The sequence below is a fragment of the Oncorhynchus gorbuscha genome, linkage group LG15 (genome assembly GCF_021184085.1).
Source record: "Oncorhynchus gorbuscha isolate QuinsamMale2020 ecotype Even-year linkage group LG15, OgorEven_v1.0, whole genome shotgun sequence".
Classification (NCBI taxonomy): domain Eukaryota; kingdom Metazoa; phylum Chordata; class Actinopteri; order Salmoniformes; family Salmonidae; genus Oncorhynchus; species Oncorhynchus gorbuscha.
In genome coordinates, this window is record NC_060187.1 from 78155237 (window position 1) to 78179863 (window position 24627).

Sequence of the window (24627 nt, forward strand, 5' to 3'; positions counted from 1 at the left end):
CTGTAATACCAGGTCAACACTAAACATTAACAACACAACACTATCAATCTGGGATGAACAAACAGGCAGGACTGGCAAAAAAAACAGGAACCTGGGGAGTGATGACAAAAATGAGAGGGGGAGACAGAGGGTGAGAGACAGACAGCATGATAGACCGAGAGATCAAAAGATAAGACACGGAATGAAAGAATGAATCATCCACGGGGAGAACATAGTATCTCTCTCTAGAGAAAGAGAGAGAGAGAAAAAGAAAGAGAGACAGCGTGAGACTGTGATACATCTATTACTGAGAGCCTATCACTCTTCATCTGTCAACCTGTGTTGGTCCTGTGTCACTGTGTGACCCTGTGTGTGGAGTCATACACTGTGCACTCCACTCAATACACTGATAACACATTCACTACTATTCCACACACATACTCACCATGCCAAAGGACTCAATACGCACAGAGCCAGAGAGAAACTTGTTCAGGGTTCAATCCTGCCCATTTCTTTATATTGAAATACATACAGGTGGTATCAGAGAAACACTCAATTCAAAACCAACCCGATGTGGGAGTTGTAAGGGCCTCTATGTGCCTCAACTAGAAGATTAACAGTTAATCATCATGTCCATCAGTAACAACACTGAACGGAAGGAAGAGAGGAGGTATAGAACCGCTTAGAATGAACAAGAAAGAGAGAGAGAAAGAGAGAGAGAGAGAGTGAGAGAGACAGGGGGTAGAGAGAGACTCAACGTGTGAGAGAGAGAGAGAGAGAGAGCAAGAGAGACGGGGGGTAGAGAGAGACTCAGCGTGAGAGAGAGAGAGAGAGAGAGAGAGAGAGAGAGAGAGAGAGAGAGAGAGAGAGAGAGAGAGAGAGAGAGAGAGAGAGAGAGACAGGGGATAGAGAGGGACTCAGCGTGAGAGAGAGAGAGAGAGAGAGAGAGAGAGAGAGAGAGAGAGAGAGAGAGAGAGAGAGAGAGAGAGAGAGAGAGAGAGAGAGAGCAAGAGACGGGGATAGAGCAAGAGACTAGAGAGAGACTCAGCGTGAGAGAGAGAGAGAGCGAGAGACGGGGGTAGAGAGACACTCAGCATGAGAGAGAGAGAGAGCGAGAGAGACGGGGGGTAGAGAGAGACTCAGCGTGAGAGAGCGAGAGAGCGAGAGAGACAGGGGGTAGAGAGAGACTCAGCGTGAGAGAGAGAGAGCGAGAGAGCGGGGGTAGAGAGAGACTCAGCGTGAGAGAGAGAGAGAGCGAGAGAGCGAGAGACGGGGGGTAGAGAGAGACTCAGCGTGAGAGAGAGAGAGAGCGAGAGACGGGGGGGTAGAGAGAGACTCAGCGTGAGAGAGAGCGAGAGAGAGAGAGCGAGAGACGGGGGGTAGAGAGAGACTCAGCCTGAGAGAGAGAGAGGGGGGTAGAGAGAGAGTGAGAGTGAGAAAGAGAGTGAGAGTGAGAGTGAGAGTGAGAAAGAGTGAGAGTGAGAAGTGAGAGTGAGAGTGAGAGTGAGAAAGAGTGAGAAAGAGTGAGAGTGAGAAAGCGTGAGAAAGAGTAAGAAAGAGTGAGAAAGAGTGAGAGTGAGAGTGAGAAAGAGTGAGAAAGAGTGAGAAAGAGTGAGAAAGAGTGAGAGTGAGAAAGAGAAAGAGAAAGAGTGAGAAAGAGTGAGAAAGAGTGAGAAAGAGTGAGAAAGAGTGAGAGTGAGAAAGAGTTAGAGTGAGAGTGAGAATGAGAGTGAGAAAGAGTGAGAGTGAGAGTGAGAAAGAGTGAGAGTGAGAGTGAGAAAGAGTGAGAGTGAGAGTGAGAAAGAGAGAGAGTGAGACAGACAGACAGACAGACAGACAGACAGACAGACAGACAGACAGACAGACAGACAGACAGACAGACAGACAGACAGACAGACAGACAGACAGACAGACAGACAGACAGACAGACAGACAGACAGACAGACAGACAGACAGACAGACAGACAGAGACTCACAGAGAGAGTGAGAGCTGCTAACAGATTCAGAGAGTGAAGGGCAGGGTGACATTCAGAGTTAATTAAAAAATACTAATAACCACAGATTCCTGGGTCCCTGCTGAGTGTGTGTCTGTGTGGTGCCTCATGTCCTAATATCTGTGTCTGTCCGTCAGTGACTGGGTCAGATTATATTATTAACCTTGTGTCCCAAGACAGGGCTATATTGTCAGGGCTGGACTGTTTTAGGACACACAGAAGACATCCCCTATAAGGGCGCATGCTATAAGGGTAAAACCACACACACGCACGCACGTAAAACCACACTGTTTTAAGACACGCACGACATCCCCTATAAGGGTAAAACCACACGACACGCACGACATCCCCTATAAGGGTAAAACCACACTGTTTTAGGACACGTAAAACCACACGCACACACACACACACACACACACACACACACACACACACACACACACACACACACACACACACACACACACACACAGGTAATCTATAATACCAATAACAACACTCCCATAACAATTTAGAGCATCCAAGTAAACCCTAACAGACAACCTATAAGGATAACCACACTGTTTTAGGACATCTCCTATAAGGGTAAATCCACACTGTTTTAGGACATCCCCTATAAGGGTAAAACCACATCGTTTTAAGACATCCCCTATAAGGGCAAATCCACACTGTTTTAGGACATCCCCTATATGGGTAAAACCACACTGTTTTAGGACATCCCCTATAAGGGTAAAACCACACTGTTTTAGGACATCCCCTATAAGGGTGAAACCACACTGTTTTAGGACATCCCCTATAAGGGTAAAACCACACTGTTTTAGGACATCCCCTATAAGGGTAAAACCACACTGTTTTAGGACATCCCCTATAAGGGTAAACCCACACTGTTTTAGGACATCCCCTATAAGGGTAAAACCACACTGTTTTAGGACATCCCCTATAAGGGTAAAACCACACTGTTTTAGGACATCCCCTATAAGGGTAAAACCACATCATTTTAAGACATCCCCTATAAGGGTAAAACCACACTGTTTTAGACATCCCCTATAAGGGTAAAACCACTATAAGGGTCTGTTTTAAGACATCCCCTATAAGGGTAAAACCACACTGTTTTAGGACACATAAAACCCATCGTTTTAAGACATCCCCTATAAGGGTAAAACCACACTGTTTTAAGACATCCCCTATAAGGGTAAAACCACACTGTTTTAAGACATCCCCTATAAGGGTAAAACCACATCGTTTTAAGACATCCCCTATAAGGGTAAAACCACATCGTTTTAAGACATCCCCTATAAGGGTAAAACCACTGTTTTAGGACATCCTCTATAAGGGTCAAACCACACTGTTTTAGGGTAAAACCACATCGTTTTAAGACATCCCCTATAAGGGTAAAACCACATCGTTTTAAGACATCCCCTAGAGTCAATGCTTCATGCACAATAGTTTAAAGATAATATTCCAAACTCTGTGCAATATCTCTTCACACATCTTAAACACAATGTTTTCTTTAGTTGATTGACTGCAATATTGATTTCCTTAAGACATTGATATGTCAAGCAGTTTAAATTGAGAACATAACATTTTTTGAGAACACAAAATTGAGACCATTTGGCCACATGTAAATAAATATTTAACATTCTAACATAAACAATGTCAACATGACCTCTTATAACATAATAAAGAAACAGAAATATTACTAGTAAAATATCAATAAAGGTCTTACCAGAATCTGGTCTAAATTCAGACCTGTCTCAAAAGTGTTGATACGCTCCTGCATCTTCCCTCCTCTCTTCTCAGGTGCTGTGGGATGTCACTCTGTCCTTCCTCTCTCTAATATACATTGTATATAACCTCTATTTGGATGTCACATCTATCCTTTAAGACATCCCTGTAAGAGTGACTGTACCTGCCTTGTTTTTGTCCAAGGGGAGGTAGTACAGTATCGTCCTCAATGACCTACAGGTATGGTCAATTAAGTACAACACACACACACACACACACACACACACACACACACACACACACACACACACACACACACACACACACACACACACACACACACACACACACACACACACACACACACACACACACACACACACACACACACACACACACACATACACACACAGTCTTGTTTAACTAGCCTTGTGAGGACACACAATTCAGTCCCATTCAAAATCCAATTTTCCCTAACCATTAACCCTAACCCTAAACCTAAACCTAGCTCCTAACCCTAACCCTAAACCTAACCCTAGCTCCTAACCCTAAACTAAACCTAGCTCCTAACACTAACCCTAAACCTAACCCTAGCTCCTAACCCTAAACTAAACCTAGCTCCTAACACTAACCCTAAACCTAACCCTAGCTCCTCACCCTAAACTAAACCTAGCTCCTAACACTAACCCTAAACCTAATTCTAACCCTAACAGTAATTCTATCCTTAGCCCTAAACCGCCTAGATATAGCATTTGACCTTGTGGGGGCTAACAAAATGAGTTGACAATAGGTTGTCAACAGCTATTCATTCTCCTAGGTCTATTCCCTATAAGCCAGTCGGCCAGTCAGCCAGTCAGTCTAGAAGACTCCAGCTATCCAGTCCGAGATTATAAAACTAACTAAGGACACATTGCAGAGCATGAATGGAAGTAACCAACAATGCAGCTCAAAAAATAGAGTTAAAAAAATATTTACCAAATAAATTAAAGTTTTAAAAAATCGAATCAACCAAAAAGTAACTCAATACATTTTCATAGCAATAACGAGACTATATACAAGGGGTACCAGTACCGAGTCAATGTGCAGGGTACAGGTTAGTCGAGATAATGTGTAAAGTGCATAGATAATTAACAGCGTGTAGTGTAAAAACAAAGGGTGGGGTGTAAATAGTCCGGTGGCCATTTGATTAGTTGTTCAGAGTCTTTTGGACCTAGACGTGGCGCTCGGTACTGCTTGCCATGCGGTAGCAGAAAAAACAGTCTATGACTTGGGTGACTGGAGCCTTTAACAATTTTTAGGGCCTTGCTCTGACACTGCCTTGTATTGAGGTCCTGGATATCAGGAAGCTTGGCCCCAGTGATGTACTGGGCCATACTGGGCGGCAGGGTAGCCTAGCGGTTAGAGCATTGGACTAGTAACTGAAAGGTTGCCAGATCGAATCCCTGAGCTGACAAGGTAAAAATCTGTTGTTCTGCCCCTGAACAAGGCAGTTAACCCACTGTTCCTAGGCTGTCATTGACAATAAGAATTTGTTCTTAACTGACTTGCCTAGTTAAATAAAGGTTTAAAAAATTATGCACTACCCTCTGTTGCGCCTTATAGTCATATGTTGAGCAGTTGCCATACTAGGCGGTGATGCAACCAGTCAGGATGCTCTTGATGGTGCAGCTATAGAACATTTTGAGGAGCTGGGGACCCAAATCTTTTCAGTCTCCTGAGGGGGAAATAGTGTTGTCGTGACCTCTTCACAACTGTCTTGGTGGGATTGGACCATGATAGTTTGATGGTGATGTGGACACCAAGGAATTTGAAGCTCTCAACCCGCCCCACTTTAGTACCGTCAATCCTTTAGTCCACGATCAGCTCATTTGTCTTGCTTACATTGAGTGAGAGATTGTTGTCCTGGCACCACAGTACCAGGTCTCTGATCTCCTCCCTATAGGTGGTTTCATCGTTGTCGTAATCAAGCCTACCACTGTTGTGTCGTCAGCATACTCAATGATGGTGTTGGAGTCGTGCTTGGCCATGCAGTCGTGAGTGAACAGAGAGTACAGGACGGGACTAAGTACACACCCCCTGAGGGGCCCCAGTGTTGAGGATCAGCGTGGCAGATGTGTTGTTGCCTACCCTTACCACCTGGGGGCATCCCGTCAGGAAGTCCAGGATCCAGTGGGAGGTGTTTAGTCCCAGGGTCCTTGGCTCAGTGATGAGCTTTTTGGGCACTATGATGTTGAATGCTGAGCTGTAGTCAATTAACAGCATTCTCACATAGGTGTTCTTTTTCTCCAGTTGGGAAAGGACAGTGTGGAGTGCGATTGAGATTGCGTCATCTGTGGATCTGTTGGGGGGGTATGTGAATTAGGTGGGTCTAGGGATTCTGGTATAATGGTGTTGATGTGAGCCATGACCAGCCTTTCAAAGCACTTCATGGCAACCGACGTGAGTGCTACGTGGTGGCAGGTTACCTTCGCTTTCTTGTGCACAGGGACTATGGTGTTCTGTTTGTGAATGTTGACCTGTTTAATGTTCTTGCTCACATCGGCTACGGAGAGCGTGATCTCACAGTCGTCCGGAACAGCTGGTGCTCTCATGCATGCTTCATTATTGCTTGCCTTGAAGCGAGCATAAAAGTAATTTAGCTCGGCTGGAAGGCTCGCGTCCCTGGAAAGTTCGCTGCTGGGTTTCCCTTTGTAGTCAGTAATAGTTTTCAAGCCCTGCCACATCAGACAAGTATTAGAGCCGGTGTAGTAGGATTCAATCTTAGTCCTGTATTGATGCTTTACTTTTTTGATGGTTCGTCTGAGGGCATAGCGGGATTTCTTAGAGCCCGGATTAGTGTCCTGCTCCTTGAAAGCGGCAGCTCTAGCCTTTAGCTCAGTGCGGATGTTGCCGGTAATCCATGGCTTCTGGTTGGGAAATTGTTGATACATTGTCAATACACTTATTGATGAAGCCGGTGACTGTGGTGGTAAACTCCTCAATGCCATTGGATGAATCCTGGGAACATATTCCAGTCTGTGCTAGCAAAACAGTCCTGTGGCTTAGCATCCACGTCATCTGACCACTTCCGTATTGAGTGAGTCATTGGTATTTCTATTTCCTGCTTTAGGTTTTGCTTGTAAGCTGGAAACGGGGATATAATTATATTCAGATTTGCCAAATGGAGGGCGAGGGAGAGCTTTGTATGCGTCTCTGTGTGCGGAGTAAAGGTGGTCTAGAGTTTTTTCCCTCTGGTTGCACATGTGACATGCTGGTAGAAATGAGGGAAAATGGATTTAAGTTTCCCTGCATTAAAGTCTCTGGCTACCAACAGCGCCGCTTCTGGATGAGCCTTTTCTTGTTTGCTTATGGCCTTATACAGCAGGTTGAGTACGGTCTTAGTGTCAGCATCGGTCTGTGGTGGTAAATAGACGGTTACAAATAATATAGATGAGAACTCTCTTGGTAGATAGTGTGGTCTACAGCTTATCATGAGGAATTCTACCTCAAGCAAGAAATACCGCGAGACATTTTTAATATTAGACATCGCACACCAGCAGTTATTGGCAAATTGACACAGACCCCGACCCTTCGTTTTACCAGACGTAGCTGCTCAGTCCTGCCGAAACACGGACAAGCCAGCCAGCTGTATATTATCTGTGTCGTCGTTCAGCCAGGTCTCTGTAAAACATCATATTTGATTTAGGAGACTAATTTGTGACTGACAGTACTGGAAATATAATATATGCATGCAAAGGTACAAGGTAAAGTACCGTACACACCTATTGGGATGTTTTATTTTATTTAACTAGGCAAGTCAGTTAAGAACAAATGATTATTTACAATGGTTGCCTAGGAACAGTGGGATAACTACCTTGTTCAGGGGCAGAACAACAGATTTTTATCTTGTCAGCTCAGGGATTCGATCTTTTGGTTACTGGCCCAATACTCTAACCACTAGGCTAACCGCAGCCCTATCCTCTCCATCTCTCAAAACAATCTCACCTATTCCCCCTCCTCCCTTTCACCCCCCCCAAACTTTCCCTCTCACCACCCCTCAACCCTGTCTCCCCCTTAACCCTCGCCTGCTGGGGTGAAACCCAACTCTGGGTTAAATTTAGGGCCAGTGTGACTCAATGCTCACTGAGACACTTCTCCGCAAACCTCTCTCTCACCCACTCACTCCAAGTCGTTGCATATCATTAACAACTGTTATTGAACAATAGTAACCATATATACAGTAATTAAATTGTAAGATCTGCGTATAAACCTAATTAGACCCTTTAGTACAGATAGTTATATAGTATTTACCTAGATATTGCATTTTATTTAACCATGGTGAAAAAGCCAAAACAGGTGACCAAAGCATTCCAAATGTCAGATGGATCTTCTCACTCATGATGTGATGTCTCTATACCAGGCCAGGCTTCTCAAACTATAGACTACTGACTGACTATAGTCTACTGACCCAGACTATAGACTACTGACTGACTATAGTCTACTGACCCAGACTATAGTCTACTGTCCCAGACTATAGACTACTGACTGACTATAGTCTACTGACCCAGACTATAGTCTACTGCCCCAGACTATAGCCCACTGACTGACTATAGTCTACTGACCCAGACTATAGTCTACTGCCCCAGACTATAGCCCACTGACTGACTATAGTCTACTGACTGACTATAGTCTACTGCCCCAGACTATAGCCTACCGACTCAGACTATACCCTACTGACTGACTATAGTCTACTGCCCCAGACTATAGCCTACCGACTCAGACTATAGTCTACTGACTGACTATAGCCTACTGACTCAGACTATAGCCTACCAACCCAGACTATAGCCTACTGACTGACTATAGTCTACTGCCCCAGACTATAGCCTACCGACTCAGACTATAGCCTACTGACTGACTATAGCCTACTGACCCAGACTATAGCCTACCGACCCAGACTATAGCCTACTGACCCAGACTATAGCCTGACCCAGACTATAGCCCGACCCAGACTATAGCCTACCGACTCAGACTATAGCCTACTGACTGACTACAGCATACTGTCCAAGACTATAGTTCACTGACCCAGACTATAGTCTACTGACTGACTATAGCTGATGACTGTCCAAGAGCCTACTGACTGACTTCACTGACCCAGACCATAGTCTGACCCAGACTATAGCCTACTGACCCAGACTATAGCCTACTGACCCAGACTATAGCCTACTGACCCAGACCATAGCCTACTGACCCAGACCATAGCCTACTGACCCAGACCATAGCCTACTGACCCAGACAATAGCCTACTGACCCAGACCATAGTCTACTGCCCCAGACTATAGCCTACCGACTCAGACTATAGCCTGACCCAGACTATAGCCCGACCCAGACTATAGCCTACCGACTCAGACTATAGCCTACCGACTCAGACTATAGCCTACCGACTCAGACTATAGCCTACCGACTCAGACTATAGTCTACCGACTCAGACTATAGCCTACCGACCCAGACTATAGCCTACTGACCCAGACTATAGCCTGACCCAGACTATAGCCCGACCCAGACTATAGCCTACCGACTCAGACTATAGCCTACCGACTCAGACTATAGCCTACCGACTCAGACTATAGCCTACCGACTCAGACTATAGTCTACCGACTCAGACTATAGCCTACCGACCCAGACTATAGCCTACTGACCCAGACTATAGCCTGACCCAGACTATAGCCCGACCCAGACTATAGCCTACCGACTCAGACTATAGCCTACCGACTCAGACTATAGCCTACTGACTGACTACAGCATACTGTCCAAGACTATAGTTCACTGACCCAGACTATAGTCTACTGACTGACTATAGCATACTGACTGACTACAGCCTACTGACCCAGACTATAGCTTGCTGACTGACTAAAGCCTACTGACTGACTATAGTCTACTGACCCAGACTATAGCCTACTGACTGACTATAGCCTACTGACCCAGACCATAGCCTACTGACCCAGACTATAGCCTACTGACCCAGACTATAGCCTACTGACCCAGACCATAGCCTACTGACCCAGACCATAGCCTACTGACCCAGACAATAGCCTACTGACCCAGACCATAGTCTACTGCCCCAGACTATAGCCTACCGACTCAGACTATAGCCTACTGACTGACTATAGCCTACTGACCCAGACTATAGCCTACCGACCCAGACTATAGCCTACCGACTCAGACTATAGCCTGACCCAGACTATAGCCTACTGACCCAGACTATAGCCTACCGACTCAGACTATAGCCTACCGACTCAGACTATAGCCTACCGACTCAGACTATAGCCTACCGACTCAGACTATAGCCTACCGACTCAGACTATAGCCTACCGACTGACTACAGCATACTGTCCAAGACTATAGTCCACTGACCCAGACTATAGCCTACCGACTCAGACTATAGCCTACCGACTCAGACTATAGTCTACTGACTGACTACAGCATACTGTCCAAGACTATAGTCCACTGACCCAGACTATAGCCTACTGACTGACTATAGCCTACTGACCCAGACCATAGCCTACTGACCCAGACTATAGCCTACTGACCCAGACTATAGCCTACTGACCCAGACCATAGCCTACTGACCCAGACCATAGCCTACTGACCCAGACCATAGCCTACTGACCCAGACAATAGCCTACTGACCCAGACAATAGCCTACTGACCCAGACCATAGTCTACTGACCCAGACCATAGTCTACTGACCCAGACTATAGCCTACTGACCCAGACTATAGCCCACTGACCCAGACTATAGCCCACTGACCCAGACTATAGCCCACTGACCCAGACTATAGGCTACTGACTGACTAAAGACTACTGACTGACTATAGCCTACTGACCCAGACTATAAAGCAGACTATAGTCTACTGACCCAGACTATAGCCCATTGACCAAGAATATAGCCTACTGACTGACTATTCAGACTGATGTTGTTGTGTTAATGGAGCAGAACATTAAGTGATTTACTTCCAGGTCACACAGCTGTCTTGACCCCTGGCCTGGCTGAGAGAGGTTGTGACCTCTGGAGCTGGGGCTGTGCTGACAGACACACACCAACAGAAAGACACTGTCTGTGTCTCTGTGTGTGTACAGAGAACAGCTCAAAATGCGCAAACAGCGCAAACTGGCTCTAACCAGAACAGAAAGGGGAGTGGGAGGCCCCTGTGTACAAATGAGCAAGAGGACAAGTACATTAGAGTGCCAATTTTGAGAAACAGATGCCTCACAAGTCCTCAACTGGCTGCTTCATTAAATAGTACCTGCAAAACACCAGTCTCAATGTCAACAGTGAAGAGGCGAGTCCAGGATGCTGGCCAGTTGAGGACTTGTGAGGTGTCTGTTTCTGTGAAGGGAGTAGTACACAGCGTTGTACGAGATCTTCAGTTTTTTGGCAATTTCTTACATGGAATAGCCTTCATTTCTCAGAACAAGAATAGAGTTTCAGAAGAAAGTTTGTTTCTGACCCATAAATGCTGATGCTCCAGATACTCAACTACTCTAAAGAAGGCCAGTTTTATTGCTTCTTTAGTCAGAACAACAGTTTAACAGCTGTGCTAACATAATTGCAAAATAGTTTTCTAATGGTTAACTAGCCTTTTAAAATTATAAACTTGGATTAGCTAACACAATGTGCCATTGGAACACAGAAGTGATGGTTGCTGATAATGGGCCTCTGTACGCCTATGTAGATATTCCATTAAAAATCAGCCAGTTTCAGCTACAATAGTCATTTACAACATTAACAATATCTACATTGTATTTGTGATCAATTTTATGTTATTTTAATGGACAAAACCATTTTTGCTTTTATTTCAAAAACAAGGAAATGTCGAAGTGACCACAAACCTTTGAATGGTAGTTTATGTGTGTGTGTGTGTGTGTGTGTGTGTGTGTGTGTGTGTGTGTGTGTGTGTGTGTGTGTGTGTGTGTGTGTGTGTGTGTGTGTGTGTGTGTGTGTGTGTGTGTGTGTGTGTGTGTGTGTGTGTGTGTGTGTGTGTGTGTGTGTGTGCATTTGTGACCTTGAAGTGAAAACCTGCATAGATAATCTGCTCCTCTTACAACATGGGACACACCTCACTACATAAGCCCAGTCCACCATCCTCAGAAGGTGTTTATCTAGCTTACTTAAACATCTTGTAGGAAATCATCCCCGGCCGTGCCAAGGCATTGAATAAATAAACAGTATTAAGATAGTGTACCAGTTTCAACAGCTCCACACACCCTTCTCCCACTTTTCTCTCCCCCTCTGTAACCCACCATAGTGATCATAACACACACACACACACACACACACACACACACACACACACACACACACACACACACACACACACACACACACACACACACACACACACACACACACACACACACACACACACACACACACACATCATAGTGATCATCCCTGTGTGATAGACGTGGGTACCTCCAGTGGGGGGGATATTAAGCCTGTAAATAGTGTGACTAATTTAGATGTCTTATTTTTATCTGACCTCTGGTCCCATAGACACTCTGCTATGGCCAGAGATTAAGGATTTGCCTTGGGCAAGAGGCCACCAAGTCTCTGCAACCTCCAAGACAGAGAGAGGGTGGAGAAGAGGGAGAGGGGAAAGACACAGGAGAGAAGAGGAGGGGGACAGTGGAAGGAGAGGGGCCTCCTTGGGTAGACCTCAACTCTATCCTAGCACCTCCAAGGGAAAGAAAGAGAGAAGAGGAGAGGAAAGAGAGAAAGAGCAGAGAGAGAAGGAGAGGGAGAAGAGGGGGAATTGACGCAGCCTTAGGCAGCTTTCCAACCATTCAGCCATTACAATGAGCCCGTCCTCCTATAGCTCCTCCCACCAGCCTGCACTGATGAGGATTTAAAATGATGAAGCTGAGGAGAAGGTGACATGACCCTAGAAATACAATGAATATAATGGGCTTGGAACCTCTAACCCTGGAAATGAGACTGGTAAACTCATATGTACACTCCCAATGCCTGCCTGGTACTGTGATGCAATCATTTCCATGGTAATGTAGAATGCTCATTCAAAGGATGCTAAGTGATGCTGCTCATTTGATGCATTTTTTGAAATGTCAGTTGAATTGATTCAACAATTCACAGCACAGATTGATGGGTACACTTTCTGCTTTGCTCTTATGGGTATACTCAAAATGGCTGCGAGTCCACCCATTTTGTCATCATTGACTTGAATGGGGACACCTGTTCTATTCATAATTATTATATGGACATAACTTCATCCCTCCATGTGTTCACAGGGAAGTGATGCTGTATAAATACATTGAACCTGTCTGCTCACATTTCCTGCTATAGGAATATCTATTTATACCCATGAAAACAGTGATAGCTTTACAAGACTGAAGTCTTAGGAGCATTCTGTCCACCATACCAGAGATGGATATCAATTAGAGGGATCTGAACTTTTCCCATACACTGAGTATACAAAACATTAAGAACACCTGCTCCCTCTGCAGTTTCCTGAAGTCCACGATCAGCTCATTAATTTTGTTGACGTTGAGGGAGAGATTGTTTTACTAGCACCACACCACCAGGGCCCTCACCTCCTCCCTGTAGGCTGTCTCATCATTATTGGTAATCAGCCCTACTACTGTTGTGTTGTCTGCAAACTTGATGATGGAGTTGGAGGCATGTGTGGCCACCCAGTCATGGGTGAACAGGGAGTACAGGAGGGGGCTGAGCACCCACCCTTGTGGGGCCCATGTGTTGAGGATCAGCGAATTGGAGATGTTGTTTCCTACCTTCACCACTTGGGGGTGGCCCGTCAGAAAGTCCAGGACCCAGTTGCACAGGGCGGAGTTCAGACCCAGGGCCCCGAGCTTAATGATGAGCTTGGAGGGTACTGTGGTGTTCAAGGCTGAGCTATAGTCAATGAACAGCATTCTTACGTAGGTATTCCTCTTGTCCAGATGGGATAGGGCAGTGTGCAATGCGATGGCGATTCCATCGTCTGTGTATCTATTGGGGCGGTAAGCAAATTGAAGTGGGTCTTGGGTGTCAGGTAAGTTAGAGGTGATATGATTCTTAACTAGCCTCTCAAAGCACTTCATGATGACAGAAGTGAGTGCTACGTGGCGATACTCATTTAGTTCAGTTACCTTTGCTTTCTTGGGTACAGGAACAATGGTGGACATCTTGAAGCAAGTGGGGACAGCAGACTGTGATAAGGAGAGATTGAATATGTCTGTAAACACTCCAGCCAGCTGGTCTGCGCATGCTCTGAGGACACGGCTAGGGATGCAGTCTGGGCTGGCAGCCTAGCGAGGGTTGCACCCCTTCTGAAAAAACCTACACTCGATCCCTCCGATGTCAACAATTACAGACCAGTATCCCTTCTTTCCTTTCTCTCCAAAACTCTAGAACGTGCCGTCCTTGGCCAGCTCTCCCGCTATCTCTCTCTGAATGACCTTCTTGATCCAAATCAGTCAGGTTTCAAGACTAGTCATTCAACTGAGACTGCTCTCCTCTGTATTACGGAGGCATTCCGCACTGCTAAAGCTAACTCTCTCTCCTCTGCTCTCATCCTTCTAGATCTATCGGCTGCCTTCGATACTGTGAACCATCAGATCCTCCTCTCCACCCTCTCCGAGTTGGGCATCTCCGGCGCGGCCCACGCTTGGATTGCGTCCTACCTGACAGGTCGCTCCTACCAGGTGGCGTGGCGAGAATCTGTCTCCTCACCACGCGCTCTCACCACTGGTGTCCCCCAGGGCTCTGTTCTTGGCCCTCTCCTATTCTCGCTATACACCAAGTCACTTGGCTCTGTCATAACCTCACATGGTCTCTCCTATCATTGCTATGCAGACGACACACAATTAATCTTCTCCTTTCCCCCTTCTGATGACCAGGTGGCGAATCGCATCTCTGCATGTCTGGCAGACATATCAGTGTGGATGACGGATCACCACCTCAAGCTGAACCTCGGCAAGACGGAGCTGCTCTTCCTCCCGGGGAAGGACTGCCCGTTCCATGATCTCGCCATCACGGTTGACAACTCCATTGTGTCCTCCTCCCAGAGCGCCAAGAACCTTGGCGTGATCCTGGACAACACCCTGTCGTTCTCAACCAACATCAAGGTGGTGGCCCGTTCCTGTAGGTTCATGCTCTACAACATCCGCAGAGTACGACCCTGCCTCACACAGGAAGCGGCGCAGGTCCTAATCCAGGCACTTGTCATCTCCCGTCTGGATTACTGCAACTCGCTGTTGGCTGGGCTCCCTGCCTGTGCCATTAAACCCCTTCAACTCATCCAGAACGCCGCAGCCCGTCTGGTGTTCAACCTTCCCAAGTTCTCTCACGTCACCCCGCTCCTCCGTTCTCTCCACTGGCTTCCAGTTGAAGCTCGCATCCGCTACAAGACCATGGTGCTTGCCTACGGAGCTGTGAGGGGAACGGCACCTCAGTACCTCCAGGCTCTGATCAGGCCCTACACCCAAACAAGGGCACTGCGTTCATCCACCTCTGGCCTGCTCGCCTCCCTACCACTGAGGAAGTACAGCTCCCGCTCAGCCCAGTCAAAACTGTTCGCTGCCCTGGCCCCCCAATGGTGGAACAAACTCCCTCACGACGCCAGGACAGCGGAGTCAATCACCACCTTCCGGAGACACCTGAAACCCCACCTCTTTAAGGAATACCTAGGATAGGATAAGTAATCCCTCTCACCCCCCCCTTTAAGATTTAGATGCACTATTGTAAAGTGACTGTTCCACTGGATGTCATAAGGTGAATGCACCAATTTGTAAGTCGCTCTGGATAAGAGCGTCTGCTAAATGACTTAAATGTAAATGTAAATGGTTAACACGCATAAATGTCTTACTCGTGTCTGGCCACGGAGAACGAGAGCCCACAGTCCTTGGGAGAGGGCTGCGTTGGTGGCACTGTGCTTTTAGAATTTTATTCAACCTTTATTTAACCAGGAAAAGCCCATTGAGACCCAGAGACTCTTTTTTCAAGGGAGACCTGGCCAGGAAGGCAGCAACAATCAATACATTACAAAATGAAAACACAACAATACAACATCATCCAGCCTTAAAAAGCATTTACACTCATCTGTAACAGTCTCCCATCAAAATGTAAAATTCATTCAGTGGCACTAACTTATCTAGATGAAGCATGGACCTTAGATTATACCATGTGTCTGGGGCACAAGAAGAGAAGGCAGTCTTGCCTAATACTGTGAATGTCCTGGGGACTTTAAGTAGCAACCACCTAGCAGACCAGGTATGGTAACTGCAGGTGGTGAAGGAGACCAGACTACAGAGGGAAAGAGTGAGTTCACCCAAAGGGGCTTTGTAGATGAACACATACAAATGTATCTTTCTGCACATATAAAGTGAGGTCCAACCAACCATTTGGTACAATGTGCAATGGTGAGTGAGTGACTTGGCATTTGTAATAAAGTGCAAGGATGCATGATAAACAGAGTCCAGTCTCTGTAAGACTGAGGAGGTTGTATGCATATACAACAAGTCACCATAATCAATTACAGAGAGAAAAGTGGCCTGAACAAGCTTCTTTCTAGCCATAAGCGGGAAGCAAACCTTATTACAAAAATAAAACCCCAATTTCAATTTAAGCTTTGTCACAAGATTATCCACATGCACTTTAAAGGACAACTTGTCATCCAACCAAATACGTATTTGGAGGATGGCACTTTTTCAATGGATAAGCCACCAGATGTGACAATGCTAACGTTCTCTGGCAGAGTTCTAGCTGTGGTAAAGGTCATGCATTTAGTTTTTTGTACATTCAAGACCAGTTTGAGACCACAAAGGGAGGCCTGCAGTGACTGAAAAGCATTCTGGAGCTCTTCAACAGCCTGAACCAGAGAAGGAGCACATGAATATATACAGTTGAAGTCAGATGTTTACATACACTTTAGCCAAATACATTTAAACTCAGGTTCACACAATTCATGACATTTAATGCAAATAAAAATTCCCTGTTTTAGGTGAGTTAGGATCACCACTTTGTTTTAATGTGAAATGTCAGAATAATAGTAAAGAGAATGATTTATTTCAGCTTTAATTTATTTTGTCACATTGCCAGTGGGTCAGAAGTTTACATACACTCAATTGGTATTTGGTAGCATTGCCTTTAAATTGTTTAATTTAGGTCAAACATTTTGGGTAGCCTTCCACAAGTTTCCCACAATAAGTTGGGTGAATTTTGGCCCATTCCTCCTGACAAAGCTCGTATAACTGAGTCAGGTTTGTAAGGCCTCCTTGCTCACACACGCTTTTTCAATTCTGCCCACAAATGTTCTATAGGATTGAGGTCAGGGCCTTAAGCCATGTGGTGGTGGGGTAGCGTAGTGGTTAGAGTTGCAAGTTCAAACCCCCAAGCTGACAAAGTACAAATCTGTCATTCTGAACAGACAATTAACCCACTGTTCCTAGGCCATCATTGAAAATAAGAATTTGTTCTTGACTTGCCTAGTTAAATAATGGTAAAAATAAATAAATAATTGCCACAACTTTGGAAGTATGCTTGGGGTCATTGTCCATTTGGAAGACCCATTTGCAACCAAGCTTTAACTTCCTGATTGATGTCTTGAGATGTTGCTCCAATAAATCAACATCATTTTCCTACCTCATGAGGCATCTATTTTGTGAAGTGCAGCAGTCCCTCCTGCAGCAAAGGACCCCCAGAACATGATGCTGCCACACCCCGTGCTTCACGGTTGGGATGGCGTTCTTCGGCTTTGCAAGCCTCCCCTTTTCCATCCAAAGATAACAATGGTCATGATAGCCAAAGAGTTCTATTTTTGTTTCATCAGACCAGAAGACATTTCGACAAAACATCCTTTGCTGTGGTTCTGGGATTGGTTTGCACTTTTCGGCACCAAAGTACGTTCATCTCTCGGAGACAGAACGTGTCTCTTTCCTGAGCGGTATGACGGCTACGTGGTCCCATGGTGTTTATACGTGCGTACTATTGTTTGTACAGATGAACGTGGTAACGTTTGGAAATTGTTCCCAAGGATGGACCAGATTTGTGGAAGTCTACAATTTTGTTTTGAGGTCCTGTCTGATTCCTTTTGATTTCCCATGATGTCAAGCAAAGAAGTACTGAGTTTGAAGGTAGGCCTTGAAATACATCCACAGGTACACCTCCAATTGACTCAAATGATGTCAATTAGCCTATCAGAAGCTTCTAAAGCCATGACATAATGTTCGGGAATGTTCCAAGCTGTTTAAAGGCACAGTCAACTTATTGTATGTAAACTTTTGACGCACTGGAATTGTGATACAGTAAATTATAGGTGAAATAATCTGTCTGTAAACAATTGTTGGAAAAATGATTTGTGTCATGCACAAAGTAGATGTCCTAACTGACTTGCCAAAACTATAGTTTGTTAACAAGAAATTTGTGGATAGGTTGAAAAACTAGTTTAAATGACTCCAACCTAAATGTATGTAAACTTCTGACTTCAACTGTAACTGTATCATCTGCTTATAAATGTAACTTCACTGGTTGCATCCCATTTCCCAAATCATTAATAACAATTGTGAGCAACACAGGAGCTAAAATGGAACCCTGGGACACACCTCTGTTAATCTCAAGAAAGCTAGAGTTGTGATTGTCAGTATATACACACTGTGTCTGTCAGAAAGATAGTTCCAAACCAAGCTCCTGCCCCTTTAGTCTAGCTAGCAACAATTCATGGTCAACTGAATCAAAGGCCTTTGATAAATCCACAAACAGAGCGGCGCAATATTGCTTTTTATCAAGTGCATTAATGATGTCGTTTGCCACCCACTGCCATAGCTGCAGTTGTGGTGCTGTGCCCCGATCTAAAGCCAGACTGAACCCCACTCATTATGTTCTTTTCAATTAACTGTGAGTTCTGTGAGCTCACTAGGGATTCATAGATTTTGACCAGGATAGGGAGTTTAGAGACAGGATGCATCTGAGGGATCTCCACCCTTTAGTAGTGGGAGGACATAAGCTGATTTCCAAATGCTGGGTATGGAATTGGTCAAGAGACTCAAGTTGAAAATGTGAGCCACAGGTTCAGTAATAATATCAGCTGCTATCTTTAACCTCTCTAGGATATGTGGGACGCTAGTGTCCCACCTGGCCAAAAGCCAGGGAAAATGCAGAGCGCCAAATTCAAATAAATTACTATAAAAATCAAACTTTCATTAAATCCCACATGAAAGATGGCAAATTAAAGCTACACTTGTTGTGAATCCAGCCAACATGAATCCAGCCAACAAAGAAAACGATACTATAATCTGAGGATAGCACCATAGTAAACAAAGAGAGAAAGTACATGTCATGTTTTGTCATATATTGTCATGTCTTGTCCTTGTGCTTCCTCTTCTATTCGTTTCCCCCTGCTGGTCTTATTAGGTTCTTTCCCTCTTTCTATCCCTCTCTCTCCCCCTCCCTCTCTCCTCTCTCTCTCTCTCTATCGTTCCGTTCCTGCTCCCAGCTGTTCCTCATTCTCCTAACTACCTCATTTACTCTTTCACACCTGTTCCCTATTTTGCCCTCTGATTAGAGTCCCTATTTCTCCCTCTGTTTCTGCGTCTGTCCTTGTCGGATCCTTGTTTGATGTTTGCTGTGCTGTGTTCTTGTTCCGTCGTGTTTTTGCCTTCTTCAGATGCTGCGTGTGAGCAGGTATCTATTTCAGCTACGGCCTGCGCCTTCCCGAAGCGACCTGCAGTCTGTGGTCGCATCTCCAGTTGTTCCCCTCTACTGACTAGAGGATTTCAGTTTTCCTGTTTTGACTTTAAGGATTATCGTTTTTGTTAAAGACTGGAATAAAGACTCTGTTTCTGTTAAGTCGCTTTTGGGTCCTCATTCACCTGCATAACAGAAGGATCCGACCAAGAATGGACCCAGCGACTACAGATTCTCTCTACTCTGCTGTCGAGTTCCAGGGAGCGATGCTAGGCAGACACGAACAGGAATTGTCTGCTGCTCGACATGCCGTTGAGACCCTGGCCGCCCAAGTCTCCGGCCTCTCGGAGGAGATTCACTATCTCCGCCTCGATCCACCGGTTACCTCCTGGGCTTCCGGGTCTCCGGAGCCTAGAATTAATAACCCACCGTGCTACTCTGGGGAGCCTACTGAATGTCGCTCGTTCCTTACCCAGTGTGATATAGTGTTCTCTCTCCAGCCCCACACGTACTCCAGGGGTATTGCTCGGATCGCCTACGTCATATCACTCCTTACTGGACGGGCTCGGGAGTGGGGCACAGCTATCTGGGAGGCAAGGGCTGAGTGTACTAACGAGTATCAGAGCTTTAAAGAGGAGATGATACGGGTTTTTGATCGTTCTGTTTTTGGGAAAGAAGCTTCCTGGTCCCTGTCTTCCCTATGTCAAGGTAATCGATCCATAACGGATTACTCTATAGAGTTTCGCACTCTTGCTGCCTCCAGTAACTGGAACGAGCAGGCGTTGCTCGCTCGTTTTCTGGAGGGACTCCACGCTAAGGTTAAGGATGAGATTCTCTCCCGGGAGGTTCCATCCAGCGTGGATTCTTTGATTGAACTCGCTATTCGCATTGAACGACGGGTAGATCTTCGTCACCGAGCTCATGGAAGAGAGCGCGCGTTAACTGTGTCCCCCCTCTCCCCGACACTACCATCTTTCCCCACTGACTCAGGTGTTGAGCCCATGCAGCTGGGGGGTATTCGCATCTCGACTAAGGAGAGGGAACGGAGAATCACCAACCGCCTCTGTCTCTATTGCGGTTCCGCTGGTCATTTTGTAATTTCATGTCCAGTTAAAGGCCAGAGCTCATCAGTAAGCGGAGGGCGACTGATAAGCGCTACTACTCTGTCCTCTCCGTCAAGTACCTGTACTACCTTGCCGGTCCATCTACGCTGGACCGGATCGGCAGCTTCCTGCAGTGCTTTAATAGACTCTGGGGCGGAGGGCTGTTTTATGGACGAAGCCTGGGCTCGGGAACATGACATTCCTCTCAGACAGTTAGGGGAGCCCACAGTCATGTTCGCCTTGGATGGTAGTCCTCTCCCCAGTATATTATGTGAAACACTACCTTTAACCCTCACAGTATCTGGTAACCATAGTGAGACCATTTCTTTTTTGATTTTTTGTTCACCTTTTACACCTGTTGTTTTGGGTCATCCCTGGCTAGTGTGTCATAATCCTTCTTTTGATTGGTCTAGTAATTCTATCCTTTCCTGGAACGTTTCTTGTCATGTGAAATGTTTAATGTCTGCTATTCCTCCTGTTTCTTCTGCTCCCTCTTCACAGGAGGAACCGGGTGATTTGACAGGAGGGCCGGAGGAATATCATGATTTGCGCACGGTCTTCAGTCGGTCTAGAGCCACCTCCCTTCCTCCTCACCGGTCGTATGATTGTTGTACTGATCTCCTCAAGAAGCGTGTTGCATCCGCTCCTATCCTTGTTGCACCAGACGTCACTAAACAGTTCATTGTCGAGGTAGACGTGTCGGGGGTGGGCGTGGGAGCCATTCTGTCCCAGCGCTCCCATACTGACGATGGGGTCCACCCTTGCGCGTATTTTTCTCATCGCCTGTCGCCGTCGGAACGTAACTATGATGTGGCTAACCGCGAACTGCTCGCCATCCGTTTAGCCCTAGGCGAATGGCGACAGTGGTTGGAGGGGGCGACCGTTCCTTTTGTCGTTTGGACTGACCAAAAGAACCTTGAGTACATCCGTTCTGCCAAACGACTCAATGCGCGTCAAGCTCGTTGGGCGTTGTTTTTCGCTCGTTTCGAGTTCGTGATTTCTTATCGCCCGGGTACTAAGAACACCAAGCCTGATGCTTTATTCCGTCTCTTCAGTTCTTCTGTAGCGTCTACCGACCCCGAGGGGATTCTCCCTGAGGGGCGTGTTGTCGGGTTGAATGTCTGGGGAATTGAGAGACAGGTCAAGCAAGCACTCACTCACACTCCGTCGCCGCGCGCCTTGTCCTAGTAACCTTCTTTTCGTTCCTGTCTCTACTCGTCTGGCTGTTCTTCAGTGGGCTCACTCTGCCAAGTTAGCTGGCCACCCCGGCGTTCGGGGTACGCTTGCTTCTATTCGCCAGCGGTTTTGGTGGCCTACTCAGGAGCGTGACACGCGCCCTTTCGTGGCTGCTTGTTCGGACTGCGCGCAGAATAAGTCCGGTAACTTTTTTTCTGCTTCTGCTCCTGCCCTTGCTGTGTCTCAGTCTGTCCCCTGCCACCGCATCTCTCCTGGTCCTGCTCCTGCACTTGCTGTGTCTCAGTCTGTCCACAGCCACCGCCTCTCTCCTGTTCCTGGTTTTAGCCTTGCTGTGTCTCAGTCTGTCCCTAGTTGTTACTTTTTTCTCTTCTGGCCTGTTTGGTCTTGATTGCTCCTGCACTTGCTGTGTCTCAGTCTGTCCACAGCCAGTTCCTGTTCCTGGTTTTAGCCTTGCTGTGTCTCAGTCTGTCCCACTCTTCTGGCCTGTTTGGTTTTTATAAGACCCGTGTAAGAGTAGCCCTAGATTCCCTCTTCATCGTCTCCCGTTACGGTCCTGAGGAGAGGAGTTGGGTTCTTTCTCGGGACGTGCTGGACCGTTTGTTGATCAATGATTTCCTCCGTTGCCGCCAGGGTTCCTCCTCGAGTGCGCCAGGAGGCGCTCGGTGAGTGGGGGGGTACTGTCATGTTTTGTCATATATTGTCATGTCTTGTCCTTGTGCTTCCTCTTCTATTCGTTTCCCCCTGCTGGTCTTATTAGGTTCTTTCCCGCTAAATAAGTTCTGTTATACTCACAGACATGATTCAAATAATATGCATATCTTATCTTCTTGGGATGAGTAGCAGGCAGTTGAATTTGGGCATGCATTTCTTCCGGACGTGAAAATACTGCCCCCTGTCACCAAGAAGTTAAGAGGTAGCGGTCCAGGTTGTCTGGACCTGCAGACTTTTTAGTGTCTATTGCCTTTAGTGCTTTATAGACCTCAGTATAAGAAACAGGCTCAAAGTTAAAATGGTTCACATGAGGGCCTATATCATAGTTGACTGTAGCCGAGTTTACATTAGAGGCCTGGGCCCCACCATTATCAAAAACTGACCCAGCAGATATGAAGTTCTTGTTAAAAGCCCGTAAACCTGCCTCACCCAATGTGATACGGAATCGCTATTATTTTTTATTTTTAGAACACACTCAAGAACCCCCAGAAGCTAACCAGCTAACTAGCTACAAGCTATTTAGTCATTGTTCGTTTTTTAACCTGGATAACACTCGCCAGTCCAGCTTCCCTGCCCCATCCACCGCTGCCCCCTGGACACTGATCACTTGGCTACATAGCTGATGCACGCTGGACTGTCCATTAATCACGGTACTCCATTCTGCTTGTTTGTTATATCTGTCGGCCCCGTTGCCTAGTCAACACCATTTTACCTGCTGTTGTTGTGCTAGCTGATTAGCTGTTGTTGTCACACCTACTGTTTTAGCTAGCTTTCCCAATTCAACACCTGTGATTACTGTATGCCTCGCTGTATGTCTCTCTCAAATGTCAATATGCCTTATATACTGTTGCTCAGGTTAGTTATCATTGTTTTAGTTCACAATGGAGCCCCTAGTTCCAATCTTCATACCCCTGATACCTCCTTTGTCCCACCTCCCACACATGCGGTGACCTCACCCATTACAACCAGCATGTCCAGAGATACTACCTCTCTCATCATCACCCAGTGCCTGGGCTTACCTCCGCTGTACCCGCACCCCACCATACCCCTGTCTGCGCATTATGTCCTGAATATATTCTACCATGCCCAGAAACCTGCTCCTCTTATTCTCTGTCCCCAACGCTCTAGGTGACCAGTTCTGATAGCCTTTAGCCGCACCCTCATACTACTCCTTTTCTGTTCCGCTGGTGATGTGGAGGTAAACCCAGGCCCTGCAAGTCCCCAGGCACCCTCATTTGTTGACTTCTGTGATTGAAAAAGCCTTGGTTTCATGCATGTCAACATCAGAAGCCTCCTCCCTAAGTTTGTTTTACTCAATGCTTTAGCACACTCTGCTAACCCTGATGTCCTTGCCGTGTCTGAATCCTGGCTCAGGAAGGCCACCAAAAATTCTGAGATTTCCATACCCAACTATAACATCTTCCATCAAGATAGAACTGCCAAAGGGGGAGGAGTTGCAGTCTCCTGCAGAGATAGCCTGCAAAGTAATGTCATACTTTCCAGGTCCATACCCAAACAGTTCGAACTACTCATTTTGAAAATTACTCTCTCCAGAAATAAGTCTCTCACTGTTGCCGCCTGCTACCGACCACCCTCAGCTCCTAGCTGTGCCCTGGACACCCCCATCTAGCTTCAGAGTTTGTTCTGTTAGGTGACCTAAACTGGGATATGCTTAACACCCCGGCAGTCCTACAATCTAAGCTAGATGCCCTCAATCTCACACAAATCATCAAGGAACCCACCAGGTACAACCCTAACTCTGTAAGCAAGGGCACCCTCATAGACGTCATCCTGACCAACTGGCCCTCCAAATACACCTCCGCTGTCTTCAACCAGGATCTCAGTGATCACTGCCTCATTGCCTGTATCCGCTACGGAGCCGCAGTCAAACGACCACCCCTCATCACTGTCAAACTCTCCCTAAAACACTTCTGTGAGCAGGCCTTTCTAATCGACCTGGCCCGGGCATCCTGGAAGGACATTGACCTCATCCCGTCAGTTGAGGATGCCTGGTCATTCTTTAATAGTAACTTCCTCACCATTTTAGATAAGCATGCTCCGTTCAAAAAATGCAGAACTAAGAACAGATACAGCCCTTGGTTCACTCCAGACCTGACTGCCCTCGACCAGCACAAAAACATCCTGTGGTGGACTGCAATAGCATCGAATAGTCCCCGCGATATGCAACTGTTCAGGGAAGTCAGGAGTCAGAAAGCTAAGGCCAGCTTCTTCAGGCAGAAGTT

The 24627-nt window shown here is 46.3% G+C and overlaps 1 protein-coding gene across 4 annotated transcripts in view; it reads right to left on the reverse strand.

The window, feature by feature from the left end:
• Window positions 1–24627, reverse strand: part of LOC123998117 (chloride channel protein 1-like) — an 89553-nt gene that overhangs the window by 56926 nt on the left and 8000 nt on the right. For 2 of the 4 annotated variants that reach the window (XM_046303043.1, XM_046303044.1), the window contains exon 1: window positions 3700–3886. The exons of the other annotated variants lie outside the window; for them this stretch is intronic. In XM_046303043.1, the coding sequence (XP_046158999.1) occupies window positions 3700–3753 (54 nt within the window). In that variant the 5' untranslated portion in view covers window positions 3754–3886. Of the gene's footprint in view, window positions 1–3699; window positions 3887–24627 lie in introns of those variants that run through there. 4 annotated transcript variants of the gene reach the window in all.